The sequence below is a fragment of the Lynx rufus genome, unplaced genomic scaffold (assembly GCF_022079265.1).
Source record: "Lynx rufus isolate CCGP_SWC_20201006 ecotype Redwood Valley unplaced genomic scaffold, mLynRuf1.p SCAF_1, whole genome shotgun sequence".
Lineage (NCBI taxonomy): Eukaryota > Metazoa > Chordata > Mammalia > Carnivora > Felidae > Lynx > Lynx rufus.
The window spans coordinates 115,629,996-115,649,401 of NW_025814823.1; the positions used below are offsets into that span (position 1 = coordinate 115,629,996).

Here is a 19,406-nt window from a genome sequence, read left to right on the forward strand (position 1 = left end):
TGGGATCTCTAAGGCAGTTCTCAAGGGGACAACGTAAGTGTGGAAAGAAATTCAAAGAAGTGATAACAGACACCCACAAATCCAGAGGGAGACTGCTGAGCAGAGCCACACAATGATTTCCAACAGATTCAAGTAGAATTGAGTAGCAGTAACCTCGGTTGGGGGAATTTTGTGCATGAAGTAGGCCAAGAGGCCTGCCATGATCCTTTATCTGCTAAACTATTTTACTTAGGGCTGGCCTCAGATATCTATCAATTTTCTCTACTTACTTTTAGAAATATTTGTTGAACTGTAGTGAATTTTTGGTGGTGATACTGAGGTTTGCCTTGTGCCCTATATGATTGAGATGCTGCCCCATCTAGCCCTGGAAGAAAGATACTGAGTAAATGATCCCTCTGTCCAACTGGGCCTGTGTGCCTGAGTTGATTTGTCAGTTGCCCTCCCACAAGATGGGGGAAGAAGCAAAAGAAAGACACCCATCCCACCACCTGTTTCTGCTTTGAGCCCGTCTAATCCTATGTTAGAATAGGGAGGAAGCTATCTTGTAAATGGCCACCATCCTGTTGTCTAGACATCAAGGAAGAGATACTGTCTCAGGGAAGCTGCAGGGGCTGCAGAAGGCTGCGCTCAGATTTCCTGTCAGAGGTGGGGTCTTGTATTTGCATAAATAGTAGGATCCTCCAGCAGAACTCCCTCTAATATAGTTTGCTAGAGAACAGGATTCAGCATTAAGTGAATTCATCCTTGACACCTTCTCAAAAGATAGCTATTTAGCAACAGGAAAATCAACATGGCTAATGTATTACGGCAATGTCGGTTTCAGGGTAAAAGCCATGCAATCTCATATTAATACCAGTTCACCTCCTCTCCCCCAGATATAAATACCTTATGACTAACAGCTCATATTTGCAGGACATTGTCCAGAGTCAGGGGGAAGTTTGTGGCCTTAGAATGGAGACATCAACTGAGTTACCTAGAGTGAAACTCATGTTCTTGACCTAATTAGTCCAGTATGATAAGCAGCTGAATTAAGTGTCCATGGCAGCCAGAATAACAATAACTGTTCCAACAGAATCCAATACTTCTAGACATTGTTATGTCATCAGGAGCGTTCTGTCTCAATGATGGAGTTTTTTTGTACCGGATCCGACTAGGAAGTCATGTGCTTTTTGCAGTGTGGCTTGAATAAATATATCTGAGCTATATTTTTAATGCTGTAGTATTGCTGTTATAGGTTGGAAATAGACTTTAAGACTCTGAGATTTGAATGCTGAAGGTTTACTGGTGATTGCTCTTGGGAAGAAGAGCTGTGAGGAGTGAGGGAAGCAGGGTTGGGCAAAGGAGAAAATTGAGGGAAGAGGTTCACATCCTCCTGCCACCCCCACCAACCAGTCATCAACCAGCTATGAGCCCCTGGCAGCCAACAGTCTTAACAGCTGGAAAAAAAGTGCCCTGATCTTGAAATGGGACCGGGATGGTGTTACTCCACATTGTCTGCTGCAGTTGCCGAGTATTTTTACTTCCCAAGTATCTCCACATTTACTCTTCCAATTTACCTACCAAGTAGCTACCAAGGGCCAGGTAGGGATCGTTCTTCCCTTAATACACAGGGAAATCTAAGTTCGGAGAATGTAGAAGACTTGATCAGACTCCCCTAAGACTTGTCTCTGGTTTTCACCCAGAATGATCTCTACTCAAAAGATTGTGTTCATTTTTTCTTACATCTAGACTGTGTAATATGAGGAGCAGAAAAGATAGTGAAGGCCAAATAGTCCAGCCACCTTGTTTTAAAAGTAAGAAAACAGGGGCGCCTGGGTGGCGCAGTCGGTTAAGCGTCCGACTTCAGCCAGGTCACGATCTCGCGGTCCGGGAGTTCGAGCCCCGCGTCAGGCTCTGGGCTGATGGCTCAGAGCCTGGAGCCTGTTTCCGATTCTGTGTCTCCCTCTCTCTCTGCCCCTCCCCCGTTCATGCTCTGTCTCTCTCTGTCCCAAAAATAAATAAACATTGAAAAAAAAATTAAAAAAAAAAATAAAAGTAAGAAAACAGGCTGGGAAATGGGGAGTGATTGTGCCAAGTCAAGTTGCAAGTGTGTTTGCACAGCCCAGCCTGGATTTCCTGCACTCAAGAGCCAGTTTTTATGCCCTCCAATGTGTTGGGCCCGGTGTGCCAAACAGGAACTATAGATGTGAGTAGATTTCAAGCCTTGTCCTAGAAGATTTTAGAGTCCAATAGATTTTTCAGTCCACTTGAATCGTTGCAATGAAACAGAGTGAAACGTTTTCTTCTAGGCTTTCTCTCTCATATCAGTTTGCAGAGTCTAAATCCAGAAGAAAATAGCATATTGTTGCTTCTCTTTGTTTTGTGAATTGCCAGCTAGCAGATATTTAGAAAGTTAACCACTCAGAGGCACCTGGGTGACTCAGTCAGGTAAGCGGGTAAGTGTCCAGCTCTTGATAACTGCTCAGGTTGTGATCTCACAATCGAGCCCCACACTGGGCTCTGTGCTGAGCAGAACCTGCTTGGGCTTCTCTTTCTCCCACTTTCTCTTTGCCTCCCCTGTGCATGCACATGCTCTCTCTCTCTTTCTCTCAAAATAAATAAATAAGCTTGAAAAGAAAGTTAACCACTCTGTTCAGACATACACAAATGAGTCTTCCATTGAATTTCCCTAGCCAAGATACATTTCCGAACCAGGACATGGTAGAGGTTACTAAGGAAATAGGTAACTGCTTCCTCTTCCTCCTTCCCTTTAAAAGACTTTACAATGTTTGTTACCCTTTATTTTATTTCTAGGACACAAAGATAATAGGGTAAAGTGGGTGCATTTTGGCTTATGAAGTCACAGACCTATCCTAGTTGCAAACCTCACCCATGTTATTCCCACAGCTTAGGACCGATGTAAGGCATGTCTACCCTGGGGCAGGCAGAGGACATTTGCCCTCATATTATTCAGCTCTCACTACTGGAGTTTCCTAGTCAGAATGCACTGTGCCTCTCATGTTCTCGCCCTCCAGGTTCAAAACTTCTTTCCTGGTAATGATTGGTCACTGCTTACAGCTCCCTTTCTCTCCCCTGTATTGAAGTGATTAGTTAGTCACCTCATTCCTACTTAATAATCCAGGTGAACTGTGGGGGACAGCTGGTTGGCTCAGTGGATAGAGTACATGACTCCTAATCTCAGGGTCATGAGTTTGAGCCCCACGTTGAGTGTGGGGTCTACTTAAAATAAAAATAAAAATAATAGTAATAATAATAATCCAGATAAATGGAGGTGGACCTTAGAAAATGTTCTGTCCACCGCCCAGGTTTCTCAAAGAGCTCCTTACAGGGGCAGAAACTTGGATACATGCCTTGCCTAGGAAAAGAGGCCCCAAAGCTGCTAGAACCCTGTTAACAAACACACATGAGAGCATAGACCTTCAAAGAAATTAGACTGCAGGCCAGAAAATAACTTTAATGCAAAGTAGCAAGGACCACTCCTCTTCGTCATTTTCCTTGCTCTTGCTATACAGACTCCTCCTCCCTGTGACTGCGAGCAGGTGGGAGGAGCAGGCTATGTTTCTAGAATGGCTGACCATATGGGAGTCTCTCCTATTGGTAGCTTGCTCCTAGATCTGGAGGAATACTAGTATCCTTTAGATCTTGAAGTGTGAAATAATAAAATAATTTATGTGTGATTCATTGCCTCTACCAATCCCATCGCCTTCCTCTTTACGGTCACAGGGCAGCTGCGTCATCTTTGGACCCATGAGGACCCAACGTTGCTTCTATAGAACCTGCAAAATAAATAGAGTATGAAAAAGGGGGACCTTGTCGGGAGTGGCAGCCTAGGGAAGAAGAGAGAGGAGCCTGGGTCTTTGAAAGTATCTCCTTTCTGGCTAAGGAACTAGAGCCTGAGGGTAAGAGAAGGAGGAGAAGGGAGGAAGGAACCAGGAAAAATGTACCTTCTCTGCTGTGGGGCATCCTTTGCTGTTATTCATGTTGATATTCTTCATGGAGATCAGGGTGATGCTGTCTTTCTCCCCATTGGCTGTAGAGCAGCTAGGGGTAAGAAAGAACATGGGTTGTAAGTGGAGGAGCAGGAGGGCAATGTGGTGGTCAAAGAACTGTGGGGTCAAGCATTGGAACTTTGAACATTGTTTCTATAAACCTCTATTTTGGTGGTGGAACATAATGAAATGGGAGTGTGCTTTGAAGCCCAAAACACCTGTATATAAATCTTAGTTTTGGGGGTGCCTGTGTGGCTCAGTCAGTTAAGCATCTGGCTTTTGATCTCACAGTTTGTGAGTTCAAGCCCCACATCGGGCTCCTTGCTGACAGCACGGAGCCTGCCTGGGATTGTCTCCCTCTCTCTCTGCCCCTCCCCTGCTCTGCTCTCTCTTTCTCTCTTTCTTTCTCTCTCTCAAAATAAATAAATAAACTTAAGCAAAATCTTAGTTTTACTACTTGCAACTTGTATGATCTTGACCAAGTTACAAATTCTTCAAGTCTCAACGTTTTTAAACATACAAAACACAGTACATCCTCTTTGAAGAATCGCTGTAAGGATTTGAGATAATATCATAAAATATCTACCAGAGTGCCTGGCCCATATAAGGTGTTCAGTAAGTGGCTCCTTAAATAAAGTGTTTTCTAGTTTATTTATTTATTTTTAAATGTTTATTTACTTTTGAGAGAGAGAGAGAAAGCACAAGCAGGGGAGGGGCAGAAAGAGAGAGAGAGAGAGAGGGAGGAAGACACATAATCTAAAGTAGGCTCCAGGCTCTGAGCTGTCAGCAGAGAGCCCAACTCAGGGCCCAAACCCATGAATCGTGAGATTATGATGTGAGCCGAAGTTGCATGCTTAACCGACTGAGCCACTCAGGCACCCCCTAAGTGCTTTCTTATTTGAATAGGTTTATTAGAATCTGAATTCCTATACTTTTCCTGAGGGGGTTATAGAGACAGAGCCCTGGGGCTGAAGAGTTCCAGTTCATTTCCTGTCACCTGATTGTTTTATTTTAGGGTTGCCCCTGTCCTGCCCGCCCCTAGCCCTGGCCTCAGTGCAAGCTGTCAAGATTCCATGCGTGCTTATGCGTGTGTGTAAGAAGAAGTCAGGAAGTATCAGTTCTCTCTCAGAATGGGGGACTGAGAGGTCAAATGAATGATTCCTCCCTTCCACCTCTGACAGTCTTACCTTTCAGATAACCCTGAACTCCCAGGTTTCTGGGGATCTGTAAAAAATCCAAAGGCACAGATTGGGAGTCACATGCTGCAACCCAGAAGACCAGCCTATCTTTCAAAGCCCACCCAAGTGGATTACCCTCCCATTTCATTAGCGATGCCTATGTGCCATTCTTTTCCTCTACTACAGGCTCAGTGTCCATCCCAAAATGTAGCTCTGGGTCCCTCAGCTGAGGGGAAAGTGGGGCCCTGAGTGGCAGGGCATGTACCTTCAGACTCCTTGTTCTTCCGACACTTAAACCTTAGACTGACCACACTCACTAGGATGATCACCACAACCACCAGGATGACAATGAAGCTGATAACACCTGAACAGGGAAAAGGACAGGGTAAAGGAGAGTCAGAGGAGGGGTCAGAAGGGGGTGATAGGAGTACAAATCCCCGTCCCGGCTAAGTGCTGTGTAGGTAGGCTCTGAGAGAAAAGTGAATTCCCCTTCTCTGCCTAACAAATGAGCTCTCAGCCAGCTGATCCTGGCCAGAGTGAGCCCCACAGCCTGGCCTCAGCCTCCCATAAGAACATGGAACTCAACAGAGCCCCAAAGAGCTGCCTGGAGGGAGGGCCAGGGGAGGCTCTTTCCCACCAGGGCCTTCTTCATCAGCCAAACCCTCCTAGAACAAATAGGTGAGATTTAAATTTGTGTTTCTAGATCCAGAGTCCAAGTCAGTACAGGGACTGCCACTCTCTGCACCTTCTCCTCCCTCTTACCAAATGCGGCCACAGTGAGCACCGTCTCTGATGTGGGGGTGGGTAAGATGGTCGAGTCATCTCTTGTCCTCAGGCTCATGGTGGTTGATGTGGGAATAACATCTTGAGAAGTGTCTAAAATGGAGTGGGGATGGGTGTATCAGTGAAGGGACTGGCATAGCCTACCAGAGAGAGAGTTAGCTCCCCTCCCACTTCCCCAGGTAAAGAATTGCAGAAACAGGTCATGCCCTCCCAAAAAGACTTTCTCCTTGCTACTCAGACTAGTTCTCAGGAGGATGGAGGTCAGAACTGGGTGATGTGGGTTCGGGTGAATTGCACTGCTGGTTGCTCATGTTACTAGTTCCAGGGGACTCTAGGCTTCCCCTGTTATTCTTTTCCCACCATCCCCTCAGGGCCCATTTATGTTCCAGAGACAGGAAGCCAAAATGGGCAAGGTAGAGCCATCTGTGTTTTGCCAAGGGTTGAAGTGGGAGGAAAAAGCACACTAGATATTTATCCCTACTCACTAATGTAACAAACCGGGCAAAGGGCACAAGTTTCTGGCCCTCTTCAAAGGTAGTGTGATCACCCATATCTTCCCCCTTGTCAGCTCCTTTTTTTTAAAGATTTTATTTTATTTTTATTTTTAATGTTTTATTTATTTTTGAGAGAGAGAGAGAGAGCGTGCATGCACATGAGTGGGGGAGGGGCAGAGAGAGAGAGGTGGACAGAGGATCCAAAGGCGGCTCTGTGCTAACAGCAGTTAGCCCAATGCAGGGCTCAAACTCACAAACCATGAGATCATGACCTGAGCTGAAGTCGGACTCCCAACTGACTGAGCCACCCAGGCACCTCTAAAAGATTTTATTTTTAAATAATCTCTGTACCCAATGTGGGGTTTAAACTCATAACCCTGACATCAAGAGTCTGAAGCTCCACCAGTGGAGCCAGCCAGGTGCCCCCCGTCTTCCGCTCATTGTACTGCAGGTCTGATAGCTATTCCATTTCCTTATCCACACCCTCACTGCCAAATAAGTTTGTGAGTGTAAAATAATCCCAGAGCCCAGGGTTAGGATGACAGAAAGAGTCAGAATTCTCTTCACTGAGAGCGTGGACAGGACATACTGCTACTGCTTGGGACACCTGGGTCCGTGCCATGACACAGCAGGGCCAGGACGGAGGCGTCCACTCTCTCCCAGCTCTTCCTCCACACTGCGGTGTGAACCCAGAAGCATGTAGCCCTTGTCCAATCTCTTCTGCCTCCCTTTCCATCATTTTGAGTTCTACCCATCTCTTTCCCCTCCATGGCTTTATCAGTCCTGAGTCCTGGCTCCTTTTATCTTCATTGTGATCAGGTCCAAGGCTCTGTCTCTACTTCCCACCAAACCTCTCTCATTCCCAAACCAGGCTGCCACTGATGTGGATCCTGGCCCAGAGACGCCTCCTCGAGGGGCATAACCTGGGCCTCCTGAAGAGGGGGAGAAGGACCCCAACCAGTCATGACCCAGTGCTTTTCACCCCCGGCCCCAAGTACTCACCAAGTCTTGATGTGTACTTCTGTGGCTGAGACTGAGTCAGGCCCAACAGGGACTGGGAGTGACCATCCACGGTGCTCGTGCTCTGTGTCCTGGGTTTACTGGCTGCATCGAGGACCTGTGAGGCCTTCTCCAGAGCTGCCGTAGATAAGGAAGCATTTGTGGACCTGCTCAGGGCCTTGGCCAGCGTGTACACAGAGGGCCCTCTTTAGTCCAAAATTCTCATTTTCTTTACTGCTTTCAATTCCAGAAGGAGCCATCCTCTCTTCTACCTTGGCCTTTACCTGTACAGTTCCCACTGCCTGGAATATACCTTAGCACTGTCTACCTCACAATCTTCCTCTGGTTAACTCCCTCTTGGGCCTCAGCTTCTGAGGACACTATAGCATGTCTTTCCTGGCTCCCAAGGAAAGGTTGGGAAAGGCTCCCAACCTGGCTCCCAAGGAAAGGCTTCCAAGGTTGATATTTGTCCGGGCTCTTGCAGCAACTTTTTTTTTTTTAATGTTTTATTTATTTTTGAAGGGGAGAGAGAGAGAGACAGAGTGTGAGACAGGGGGGAGGGGCAGAGAGAGAGGGAGACACAGAATCTGAAGCAGGCTCTGGGCTCTGAGCTGTCAGCACAGAGCCTGATGAAGGGCTGGAACTCATGAACTGTGAGACTATGACCTGAGCTGAAGTCGGACTCTTAACCGACTGAGCCATTCAGGTGCCCTTCTTGCAGCACCTTCTCCTTCTGCTCATCACAGCCCTTCCTACCCTGCTTTGTGGTTGTCAACATGAGATCCTGTTTACTGGTCTGCTCCTCTACTAGTCTGATCCCTCACTGGGCCCTCCCTGGAGGGCATCTGGATCTGAGTGGCAGAGTACCTGAGGTCTCAGTGCTGGCCAGAGGGCTTGGGCTGCTGGGCTCTGAGGAAGGGCTGTCTCCTGAAAGGACAGAGGCAGTGGGAGGTGGAGGGGGGCAGGTTTGGTGACACCACACTCCCTCACCTATTTAAGAACCCTTGAGTTCCAAGCAGGTCTGAAGGGCTGGGCAGGGGGTTAGGCAGGGGGGAAGGACTGGCCCCTCCGCAGCCACACTTACTCACCTGTGTTGGAAGAAAGTGGCTCTGTGGTCAGACTTTGACTGCTGAAGGCTCCTGAAATAAATCATCTGAGGCTGAGGGTCGCTGCCTCCTATTGCTCTGTCTCCCTCTCTTCTTCCCTGTAACTGGAGTTTTCTAGTCTTTCTCCTTGCCGCACCCCTGACCCCCATCCATTCATTTCCCTCCTCTTTCGAGGCACATGTGACTAGGCCATGCTCAAATACATCCAGAGATGAACTCAGCCTTGGATGTCCCGAGAGCCCTGGCCCCAGCTCTAATCACCTGAGATCTGTGCTCCTCTCACCCTTCCTAAGCTGCCAGGCCTAAATGCCAGAGCAGGCCCTGTGTGTTTGGTCTTACCCTGAAGGCTAGATGTCTGTATTGTCATGGGTTGGGAATGGTGGCCTGCAAGAGAAAGCAAAAAACACTTTGACTAGCTTGGTGAGTCTCTTGCCCAGTGCAGAGCCCACAGAAGAACCCAGGCTTTCCAAGCCTCCCATGCTGGAAGGCAGACACACTTGGCAGAGGGCTGAAGAATGTGGCTCTGGCTCACAGTGCTGGTTTCCTCTAACCACGACTCAATAGCACCATCACCACCACCTTGTGGTTCAGTGTCCCAGAGTCCTTTCCATCTCTTTAATCCCGTGTGGGTTTTATACCAACCTGACATGAGGTCAGGTGAAGGTTATTTCAAACAAATCACTGATTTGTCCAAGGACAGAGGGCCAGTGGCCTGCTACATCTAGAAAAGGACCTAGGACTCCAGGTCTGTAGGCTGATGTTCTTGCTACGCTACCACTTAGCCAAACATTTTCCCCATGCATACTGTCATCCTGGTCCTGCCCCAAGGGAAGGGGATGGAAAGATGGGGTGAATAAAATGAGGCTAGGGACTGGGGTAGGTATCTCCAGCTGGAGGTAGGGGTCCACACAGCAAGTAAGTTCTGAGGTATAGATAGGAGCCAGGGAAGCTCTGAACAAGCAGCCAATTTTACCCTCACAGGCAGAGGCTACTTCAGAAATGGCCATTGTTGGCCAAACCCAGGAAGAAGCTAGTTACCAGGAGGCCCCAGTTGGAAGCCATCATTGGCTTTTTTTTTTTTTTAATGTACATGTGTATGTCTGTGGGCCTCCGTGTAGATGTGTATGTGTGCTTGTGTGCCCATATGTGCGTCCCCTTTGTGTGTGGGACCTGAGAGGTCAAGTTGTGTTTGCTCATTTTCCACAGTGAAATCATTCTTGAAACCTGTGAACAATGTGAAAGGAAAACAACGTGGGGAAGTGGAGCCGCCCAGCTGGGTTCCCGTCCCTCTGCTCCTGCTGGGACTGTAGCCTCTGGCCTGGCCCTCGGGCTCCCAGGCCTCTCATCCACAGGGAAGCTCCATGCCTGGGCCTGGGTGAACAGATGCAGCTGGGGGCCAGGGCCCGCACAGCCTGTGGCGGCTTGCTGAACTGTTTATTTTCCTTAGCCACTGCCTCCCTCCATGGGGCTATCACTAGGACAGTGTGGAATTAATCGTTTCCAAGCCCAAGCTTGCCCAAACCCTGACCGTATTTTTCCAGGGCACCAGTCTCTGGTAGCCCCACCTGCTCACTGGGTGGGGTGTCAGAGGGGTATTAAAACTCGTAGGTGTCCGAGGCTAGAGAGAACTCTTCCCAGCTGAAAATGACCCTGGAAGAACCCTTTCAAGTCACATCTTAAAAATACCTATCAGTTACTGATCAAGCATATCTAAGGTACCATCTAAGTCCTATAAAGTTATAACATTAGCTTTTAGTGGGTGGACACTGTGCAGTGCCTTCCCGCATATCTGGAAGCAAAACTAGCATCTTGGAAGGAGTTCCAAAGTCACAAGCTCCAAGTTCCAGTAGCCTGTGTTCTCTGTCTTCTGGCCCTGACCCCCTACCAGAACTTTCCATCACCAATAGATTCCTCTGTCTGAAGAGGAACTTCAGGCACATCTGTTTCTACAGGCCATGGTGCCTCTGACCACTGGGCAGAATAACCCCGGCCACATAAATTTCTTATTTTCCTGTATCCCCTCCCTAATCCCTACCTGCTTCACGACCTTCTAGCCTCTTCTTCCTCCCCCTCCACCATCCTCCTCCCCTATTTTCCTCAGCAGCATAATGTAATAGTTGAAAATCACAGCTTTTGAGTCTGACAGGTTTGAGTTCAAGTCCTGACTCTACCACGTACTGTCTGACCAGGTTCTCAGTCTTCTCTTCTTTAACGTGCAAATGAATTTCATACCTCAAAAGTGGTTGTTAGGACAAGAAAACTCAAATGCTAGACTTTTTAAATTTTTGTCCCATTCTTTCCAACCCTCCAAGTCTCTGTGGATCCAAGTCAGGTCACCTTGTGGGCCTGTATATCCTCAAAAGGATTCTTCAAGGGAGGCAGTAGGTATGCTATGATCTTGGGATGAGAGATAAGGAAACTCAGGAGGCAAGTGTGGTTTATGTAGAGTTTACACAGGGCATTCTCAGCCCTGCCACCTGCCATTTGCCTGGGACAGTGCCCCCTCATGAATCTTGCCTTTTAATCTCCTCCTCTGCCATTTCTGCAGTTGCTACAATAAGCCTGGTGCCCCTGCCCCAGATCAAGCGTGGGACTCTGCCCACCCCCAGGGTGGGGTGGGGGGCAATCAGAGTTTTACCCCCAGCCCCTAGGCTTCCAGAGAAAGGTCTGACCTTTCCAGGAGACAGAGTACCAGAACTCAGTCCCCCCTCACCCCCCACCAAGAAAGGGCCATCCTCTCTCCCCATCCAAGCACTTTGCACTCTTTTCTGCTACTCTGAGGGCAGACTCCTAATTCTTCAACAGAGGCCTCATGGAGAGTGAGGTGGGGGTGGGGAAGGGATAACCAAAGGGAAGTTGCTGCCCTGTGAGTCAGAATCTCCTGGATTTCTCATGGTTCCCAGCAACTGCTCCTTAACTAGAACACCCCTTATGAGCTGCTTTACCATTCGTCAGCTAGCAGAATCGGGTCTCAGAGGTATTTCCATTCATCTCCTCTGGAGGGCATCTCATCCAGCCCCCTGGCCGAGGATGTTGTATACATCCTCTTTGGCAAATAGTTTTTTGTATCTATCCTGCATCCCTCTTGCTGTGATTTGAGCTTAAAGTCAACATTTGGAATTCCCAGGTTGTTACTCCTCATGTGAAAGAAGAAAAAGGATCCCCTGTAAAGCCCAAGGTGTAGACAGTTTTGTGCTAGAACACTCTGGAAGGAGCTTTCTGGCCTCAGTCTCACATCAAGACAGTCAATTCCCACATTTCAGGAGGCCAGCCTCTATGGGGGCCCCAGTTCACCCTGGAAATTTTCCCACAAAAGGATTTAACCACATGTCTACTTTACCTTTGCCTGGTAATGACCCCCTCCCCCCACCCCCCAATTCAACTCCTTCGTTCCCTTCATGAGAAGCGTCTGGAATTTCCCTTGGGCACAGGCCTGAATGGAGAGCATGTGAGGTATACATTGTGAAGAAGGGACAGTCACCCGGGACTGCCAACCGCTGGAGGGGAACTGCTGAAGCGGAGTGACAAATGCCTCTTACCTTGGAGTAGGAGGAAGCCAAGGATCACCCAGCACAGCTGCGTTGCTCCAACGGTCTCCATGTCAGCTGGGTCTGTGGCGGGCAGGCAGCCGCTCCACGGTGGCTCTGTCCATAGTGGAAAAGAGAGAGGGAGTGCTGGGGCGGGGTGGGGGGTGGGGGCTGGCTCTCTAGCAGCTTCCTGTCAAAGAATAGAAGGAAACAGATTGGGACTGGCTCCAGGGGCCCTGATTAGCCTGCAGCCCAGACGGAGGATGTAAGGCTGAAGCGGCAGGCACTGTGCCTGGGGCTCTGTGGGCCGAGCTAGAGCCACTATGGTGTCCTCTAGGGCCTTTATACAAAGATCAGCGATGACAAAGTGGCTCTGTGACCCCTCTCTTTCCCTCTGAGGGGTCCATCAGGTCCCTCCACTTATCACCTAGAGGCTTTTGGATGTTTTCCTGGAGTCTAACTCCAATCCCTCCCCAGTCTGTTTCAGACCAGGTCCTCCTGGTCTCTCCCATGACTGAGCCCTAAAGCTGGGCCCACCAGCTGCCCAGGCTTTGTAGACTCTGAATATGTCACACTCTCCTTCCTCCTCAGGGCTCCCAATGCAGATGGGGCTCCCAACATCTTTCAGGGAGGCCTTACAAACATTATTATTATTATTTTTTTTTTTTTAAATAATCTCTACAACCCACGTGGGGCTTGAACATACAACCCTGCGATCAAGAGTCACATGCTTCACCGACTGAGCCAGGCAGGCGCTCCTATTGTTATTCTTTTTTTTTTTTAAGTTTATTTATTTATTTTGAGAAAGAGAGCAGGGGAGAGGCAAAGAGAGAGAGAAAACCCCAAGCAGAGTCTGCACTGTCAGTGCAGAGCCCAACGCAGGGCTCAACCTCACAAACCGTGAGATCATGACCTGAGCTGAAATCAAGAGTCAGATGCTCAACTGCTCAACCAACTGAGCCTGAGCCAGGCAGGCAACCACCCCCCCCAACCCCCGCCATTTGTTACTCTTAATAGAAAAACAAGGGGACTACATTTCTTTTAAAAAGAAAATATTTTTTCAATGTTTTTTTATCTTAGAGAGAGAGAGAGAGAGAGCGCGCGCGAGCAAGAATGGGGGAGTGGCAGAGAGAAAAGGAGACAATCAATCCAAAGGCGGCTCCAGGCTCTGAGCTGTCAGCTCAGAGCCCAACACGGAGCTTGAACTCACGAACCACAAAATCATGACCTGTGCTGAAGTCAGACACAACCAAGTGAGCCACCCAGGCGCCCCAAGAGGACTACATTTCAAGCCTCACCCGTCCTCAGCTCTCCCCTCACTTCCCCTCTCCTGGAATCAGGTGTTCCCTGTGTCCCAGCAGCACCCTGTCTTTAGCATCTGTCCCGTGGCACTCTCTTGTGCAGATGCAGGCCAGCAGTGTCCCTAGGACCTGGTACAATGCCTGTGATATAGCAGGTCCTCAGAACATATTTACTGAACTAAACTCAAAAGATTTAAGAGCAGAGAAATGCTACACACAATCCTACTTCTTTAATAGAATTTTATCATATTGTGGATTTCCTTCCACTCTGTGCATTCCCGGTGGTGACAATATGCACATATATATGCAATCATATATTGCATTGATTGGTGTCCTTTTCTCCCTTAGTTTTAATTTTTTTAATGTTTATTTATTTTTGAGAGAGAGTGTGCATGTGTTTGTGTGTGCGTGTGCATGCGCACATGAGTGGGGAAAGGGCAGAGAAACAGCAAGTCACAGAGACAGGCTCCAGGCTCTGAGTTGGCAGCACAGGCGCCTCAATTTTTTAATAAATATTTTATTTTATTTTATTTTTTATTTTTTAATGTTTATTTATTTTTTGAGAGAGAGAAAGAGAATGCAAGCAGGGGAGGGTCAGAGAGAGAGGGAGACACGGGCTCCAGGCTCTGAGCTGTCAGCACAGAGCCCGATGCCGGTCTTGAACCCACCACCATGAGATCGTGACCTGAGCCAAAGTTGGATGCCCACCTGACTGAGGCACCTAGGTACCCCTAAATATTTTATTTCGGGGAGACTGTTTGGTTCAGTCAGTAGAGCATGTGATTCTTGATGTCAGGGTCATAAGTTCAAGCCCCATGTTGGGCCTGGAGCTTACTTAAAAAATAATAAATAGAGGCGCCTTGGTGGCTCAGTCAGTTGAGTGTCCAACTGACTGGCTCAGTTGGTAGAGCATGTGAACTCTCGATCTCGGGGTTATAAGTTGAAGCCCCATGTTCGATGTAGAGATTACTTAGAAATAAAATTTTTAAAAAATAATTTTTAAAGTTTATTTATTAATTTTGAGAGAGAGAGAGAGCAGGAGCAGGGAGGTGGGCAGAGAGAGAGGGAGAGAGAATGCCAAACAGGCTCTGCACTGTCAGTGGGGCTTGAACTCATGACCTGCAAGATTGTGACCTGAGCCAAAACCAGTCATCCCTCATTCTTTCCCTTGTGCATGCACCACCCTCCCTTCCAGTCTGGAGACCAGATCACCCCTGGGAACTCTCCTCACCCGATGGCTTGATCTCAAGAGGCAAGATGTAGCCTCTTGATTCCCTGTCTCTCAGCCAAGCTGTTCCACACTCTGACATTCAGGGATCCCACTCAGATCTCCGAGCTCACTTAAGCCCAGGTCACTGGGCTGTGGACCTTACCTGCCAACTGAGTGAGACAAGTGGCTGGCTGGCCTTGAATCCAACTAGGAGACTGACACTTCCCAATGCCATCCAAGACCTCAGCCAGAGGGAATGTGGATTTTGCCACAGTCCAGGGCTTCAACCACTGCTCTTTGCTTCCTGCCTCCTCAAGACACATGTCCCAATGCTCTCACAGACACCACCACTGGGGCTCCAAGTCCCTGAGTCCAAAAGCCCGGTTCCTGATCCTGCCGATGGCTAACCTCTCCTTTCCCTGGTGGGCACTTTTTGTGACTTGAACACATTGAAGCACACACATTCTTAAATGAAATTACATTTCAGGCAAATGCAAAGAGGCATATAGAATTCATATTTGTAAAAACCAAAGAAGAAAAAATCCAAAGAGAAAAAAAAAAAACAGCTTTGCATGGGAATGATAAACATCACATTCAACAAGATGGTTATCCATGGGGTAAGAAGGAGGGGTGTAGTCAAGGAGTAGGGCTTCTATGTTATTTGTAATATTTTAGTTTTTAAAAAACTTTGAGGGGCACCTGGGTGGTCCAGTCAGTTAAGCATCCAACTTCAGCTCAGGTCATGATCTCACAGCTCGTGGGTTTGATCCCCTTGTTGGGCTCTGCTCTGACAGCTCAGAACCTCGAGCCTGCTTTGGATTCTGTCTCTCTCTCCACCCCTCCCCCACTTGCACTCTATCTCTCTCTCTCTCTCCAGAATAAATAAACGTTAAAACAAAAATTTTTTAATAAAAAAATTTAAGGGGTGCCTGGGTGGCGCAGTCGGTTAAGCGTCCGACTTCACCCAGGTCACGATCTCGCAGTCCGTGAGTTCGAGCCCCGCGTCGGGCTCTGGGCTGATGGCTCAGAGCCTGGAGCCTGTTTCCGATTCTGTGTCTCCCTCTCTCTCTGCCCCTCCCCCGTTCATGCTCTGTCTCTCTCTGTCCCAAAAATAAAAAAAAAAATTTAAAAAAAATAAATAAACGTTAAAAAAAACTTAAAAAAAAATTTAAAACAACTTTTTTGAAATAAATGTGACAGACTCTTGAGCTGGACAGAGCTGGTGGTTGGAACAAAGAGATTGAGTACATTATAGTCTACAATTTCCAGTGTGTTTGATATACAGTTTTTTTTTTAAATCAAAGAAACAGTGACTTCAGGAAATCAGTTGGGGTGGGGAGTCGGCATGTCATGGTGGAGGGTGGGGCGTAGTGGGGGTGCTGGCAAGGTGTCTGGGATCTAGTGGAGGAGGAGTAGGCAGGCAGACCCAGGCTCCTGAAGCTGGCAGGGAGCATGGAGGGAAGTGCCAAGATCAAGATCCTATCACAGTTCAGGGTTGGGACAGGGGAGTCCTAATATTCACGAAAGTGAAAGCGCGGGAGAGACGTTGAGGGTGTGTGTGCAGAGGGTGTGTGCCTGGTAAACCCCATAGACGTGGCAGCTCCGGGTAGGGGCCAACCAAGCTGGGGTGGCAGGTTCTTCCTTGCCCTGCTGGCTGCCAGTCCCCAGGGAGCCTTGCACCAGGCGGACAATGCACCAGGTAGACTCTTGGCTCACCCCCCTCCTTCTAGGCTGTCTGACTCCCTGCAGGGGCCCCAAGCCTTTCATCAACCTGAGCTTCTCTTTTTTCTCCACCCCTGCCCTGAGAGCTCCAGAACCTCAGGGAGCCCAGAGAGCCTTAGACTTTTAACTGGGGGGTGGGTATTGAGCTTTCTACATGCAAAGCGACAGTGTTTGGGTGGGACGGGGTAAACAGTGTGACTGAGAAGCTAAAGGGAGAGTGTTCTGGATAGCCTTCCCTGGACGGAAATTGCCTTTCCTTGGGGAGGGCCAGGCTGATGACTCAGGTTTAGGGGAGAGGCTCCACTCCAGAGGGTCTGCCCCTGATGGTCCAGCTGGGGAATAGGAGGCTAGGGAGAAAAGGTTTCTTTTTTTTTTTTTTTTAATTTTTTTTTTCAACGTTTTTATTTATTTTTGGGACAGAGAGAGACAGAGCATGAACGGGGGAGGGGCAGAGAGAGAGGGAGACACAGAATCGGAAACAGGCTCCAGGCTCCGAGCCATCAGCCCAGAGCCTGATGCGGGGCTCGAACTCCCGGACCGCAAGATCGTGACCTGGCTGAAGTCGGACGCTTAACCGACTGCGCCACCCAGGCGCCCCGAGAAAAGGTTTCTTGAGCCTATGGTGACCTAATCAGCCAGCTCTGGTGTTTATAGTTTGGAGGTTTGCTACCTTCATGGCAATCCATCCCACCCCTACTCAACAGTTAGCAGAGTGGAGACAGACAGACATGACCCCCAACTTCTGGCTGGGATCCTGGAAGAGGTAGAGGCTGGCATGGATTCTCCTCAATCCATCCTGGACAGAGTCAGGAATCCACACGGGGCACCCCCTCCCCTGTAGGTCCAGATCCTGAGACCCCCAACAGGATCATACATTATGGGCTGAGGTATCCCCTTTGCTTCATCCCAAGCTTTGGGGGTTCCTGACTCATTTTCCTTTCACCCTCCCCCAGGGTACCACCCCTCTGCCTTCTGTGTGAGTTGAGGGTGATGGGAACCTGAGATGCTTGACATATTGACTCCCTTTTCCCAGGGCTTGAAGAAAGAGCTGCTCACTGCCCACTGGCCAGGATGTGGGATAGCAGCCCCTAGTGTGCTCAGATTCCTGACCTAGGACATATTATCTATTTAGGAATTTTACTGGAGGCCTGGGAAGAGAGAGCATTGGGAGGGCTCTTGGTGGGCTGAACTCTATATGCCAGACTGTAATGAAGACCCTCTCCATCCCTTTCTGAACAACTTTGTCTCCCTATCTCTGTTTCTTTTTTCTCTGTATCTATCTCTCTGTATCTATTTCACTCCTATCCTTTTATTTATCTCTCTCTTTTTCTTTCTCTTCTTCTCTTTGTGTTTTTCTCTTTCTCTCTGTATCCTGCCCCCCCACCCGTCTTTTTCTTTAATTCTCTCTCTTGCTACCTGTGTGTTTATCTGTATGTTTCTCTTTGTCTGCATGTCTTTACTCTGTCTCTCTCTTTTTTTGTCTCTGTTCCTCTTTGTCTGCCTAAGGCTCTCTATCTGTCTCTCTCAGTTCCCTCCAGGTGTCTATCTTTCTCTAACTTGCTCTTTTTCTGCGTGTACATGCCCATGTCACCCTCTCCCTCTGCCACTCCCCTACCAGGCTGGCCGCCATCCCTGGTCTTCTCCAGCTGTGAACGGGTCAGCGGGGCAGGAGCCCCAGAGGCAGCTCCCGGATATGCTGAGTGGGGCTTGGGAACCACCTCGAGGAGATGGGCTGCCCCTGCTCACTGTCATCGTCACTGCCTTTGTCCTGCTGGCAGTCTGTATTGTGGTGGCAGTCCACTTTGGGCCAAGACTACATCAGGGCCATGCCACTCTCCCCACAGAGCCACCAGCCCCGAAGCCAGAGGGTGGCATCTACCTCATCCACTGGCGAGTGTTGGACCCCTGGGACAGTCATGAAGATGCCCAGCAGGAACCTCCTGTCCCTGGCTCCTACCCTGTGCCAGATGGGCCTACGCTCAGCATTGAAGAAGTCACATATCTATAGGAGGAAGACTTTGAAAAGCTGGACTGACCTGGCTCAGAACAAGCAACTGGACAGAGAATTAGGGCAAAAGAAAATTGGGTCTTGGGCATCAGAGCTTTGGAAGGGCACACACGGACTCAGCTGGAGCTGCTCTCCCTGCAGAATATTTATAGAGAAAGCCCTGATGTGGACAGGAGAAATAAAAGAAACTTGAGGGCTTTGCCCAGAAACATGCTGCTGTGAGCATTCCCAGTGCCAAAGGCCACCTTTACAAAGCTACCCTCTCCTTTTCAAGGACCATCAGATCCCTGACCAAGTCCTCACTCTCTTCTCTCATCCCTAATCTCCTTTGCTTTTGTTGTTAATGTGAGTCCAGCTTGAAAGATTCCACCACCCACTCCACCTCTGTGCAGGGATATCAGAGTCTCCCTGTGGAGGTCCCGTCCCCAAAGCCCCCAGGTCCTGTGAGGGCCAGCCAAGGAGAGGGAAGGCAAAGAACCCAGGGGTCTGCCTTTTCCGGGACTCAGGAAGAGAAGGAAAATTTGCTGCCTTTCACTGATTGAAAGACATCCCTTTGGCTTTTGGTGTCTAGGCCTTGTCAGCAACTTCTGAGGCCCTTGCAAAGCCCCAAGCACCAATTCTAGCTCCTCAAAATGCTTTTGAATGCCTTCCACTGTGTTGGGGCAAGACCCTGTCTAGCCTTCCCAGTGTGGGATGGGGGGATTTGGGAGATTCCCATTACCTCCCCTGTTCTGTGTGTATAGGCCTATTGGAACAGGCCTAAAACTTATCCCTGGACATTTCCCAAATCCGGAACCTTCCAGTCAGTGGGAAAACAGGAAAGGAAGAGGAGCTTTGTGGAGTTTGTTTAAAGGAAGGAAGGAGTGAGGAGAGGATTTATAGGGGGTGGGGTGCGCATAGGAGTTGTTAAGATGCAGGAAGACAGAGCTGAGCCTCCTGGTGGCTCTCTGGAAAGGCACCCTTGCCCTGACACCTTTGAATCTCACTCGTGTGCTGTCAAGAACACGCAGACAGGCATTTATGGAGAGACCTCTGGGTACTTTACCCTGGAGAACGCTTGAGGACAACAGACCAACACTGGGCACTGCC

The 19,406-nt window shown here is 48.8% G+C and overlaps 2 protein-coding genes across 2 annotated transcripts; one reads left to right on the forward strand and one right to left on the reverse strand.

Moving 5' to 3' along the window:
• Window positions 1–3,442: 3,442 nt before the first annotated feature.
• On the reverse strand, window positions 3,443–12,149 carry ECSCR (endothelial cell surface expressed chemotaxis and apoptosis regulator). Its single transcript, XM_047098227.1, has 10 exons — window positions 12,089–12,149; window positions 8,889–8,933; window positions 8,532–8,582; window positions 8,311–8,370; window positions 7,447–7,581; window positions 5,930–6,043; window positions 5,433–5,531; window positions 5,177–5,213; window positions 3,945–4,041; window positions 3,443–3,776 (listed from the first exon to the last, which is right to left on the reverse strand). The coding sequence occupies exons 1-10, from the start codon at window positions 12,147–12,149 to the stop codon at window positions 3,768–3,770; spliced, it is 708 nt and encodes a 235-aa protein (XP_046954183.1). The 3' UTR covers window positions 3,443–3,767.
• Window positions 12,150–17,759: 5,610 nt separating this feature from the next.
• Window positions 17,760–18,517, forward strand: SMIM33 (small integral membrane protein 33). Its single transcript, XM_047076150.1, has one exon. The coding sequence runs from the start codon at window positions 17,760–17,762 to the stop codon at window positions 18,315–18,317; it is 558 nt and encodes a 185-aa protein (XP_046932106.1). The 3' UTR covers window positions 18,318–18,517.
• The last annotated feature ends 889 nt before the right edge of the window (window positions 18,518–19,406 follow it).

Excerpts from the sequence above, each read along its gene's own strand:
- SMIM33 (XM_047076150.1), top strand. The coding sequence starts at position 17,760 with ATGTCTTTACTCTGTCTCTCTCTTTTTTTGTCTCTGTTCCTCTTTGTC.
- ECSCR (XM_047098227.1), bottom strand. The coding sequence starts at position 12,149 with ATGGAGACCGTTGGAGCAACGCAGCTGTGCTGGGTGATCCTTGGCTTC. Across the intron at positions 6,044-7,446 it reads GAAGTACACATCAAGACTTG|ACACTTCTCAAGATGTTATT; the intron begins GTGAGTACTTGG and ends ACTCCATTTTAG. Across the intron at positions 5,214-5,432 it reads GAAGAACAAGGAGTCTGAAG|ATCCCCAGAAACCTGGGAGT; the intron begins GTACATGCCCTG and ends GATTTTTTACAG.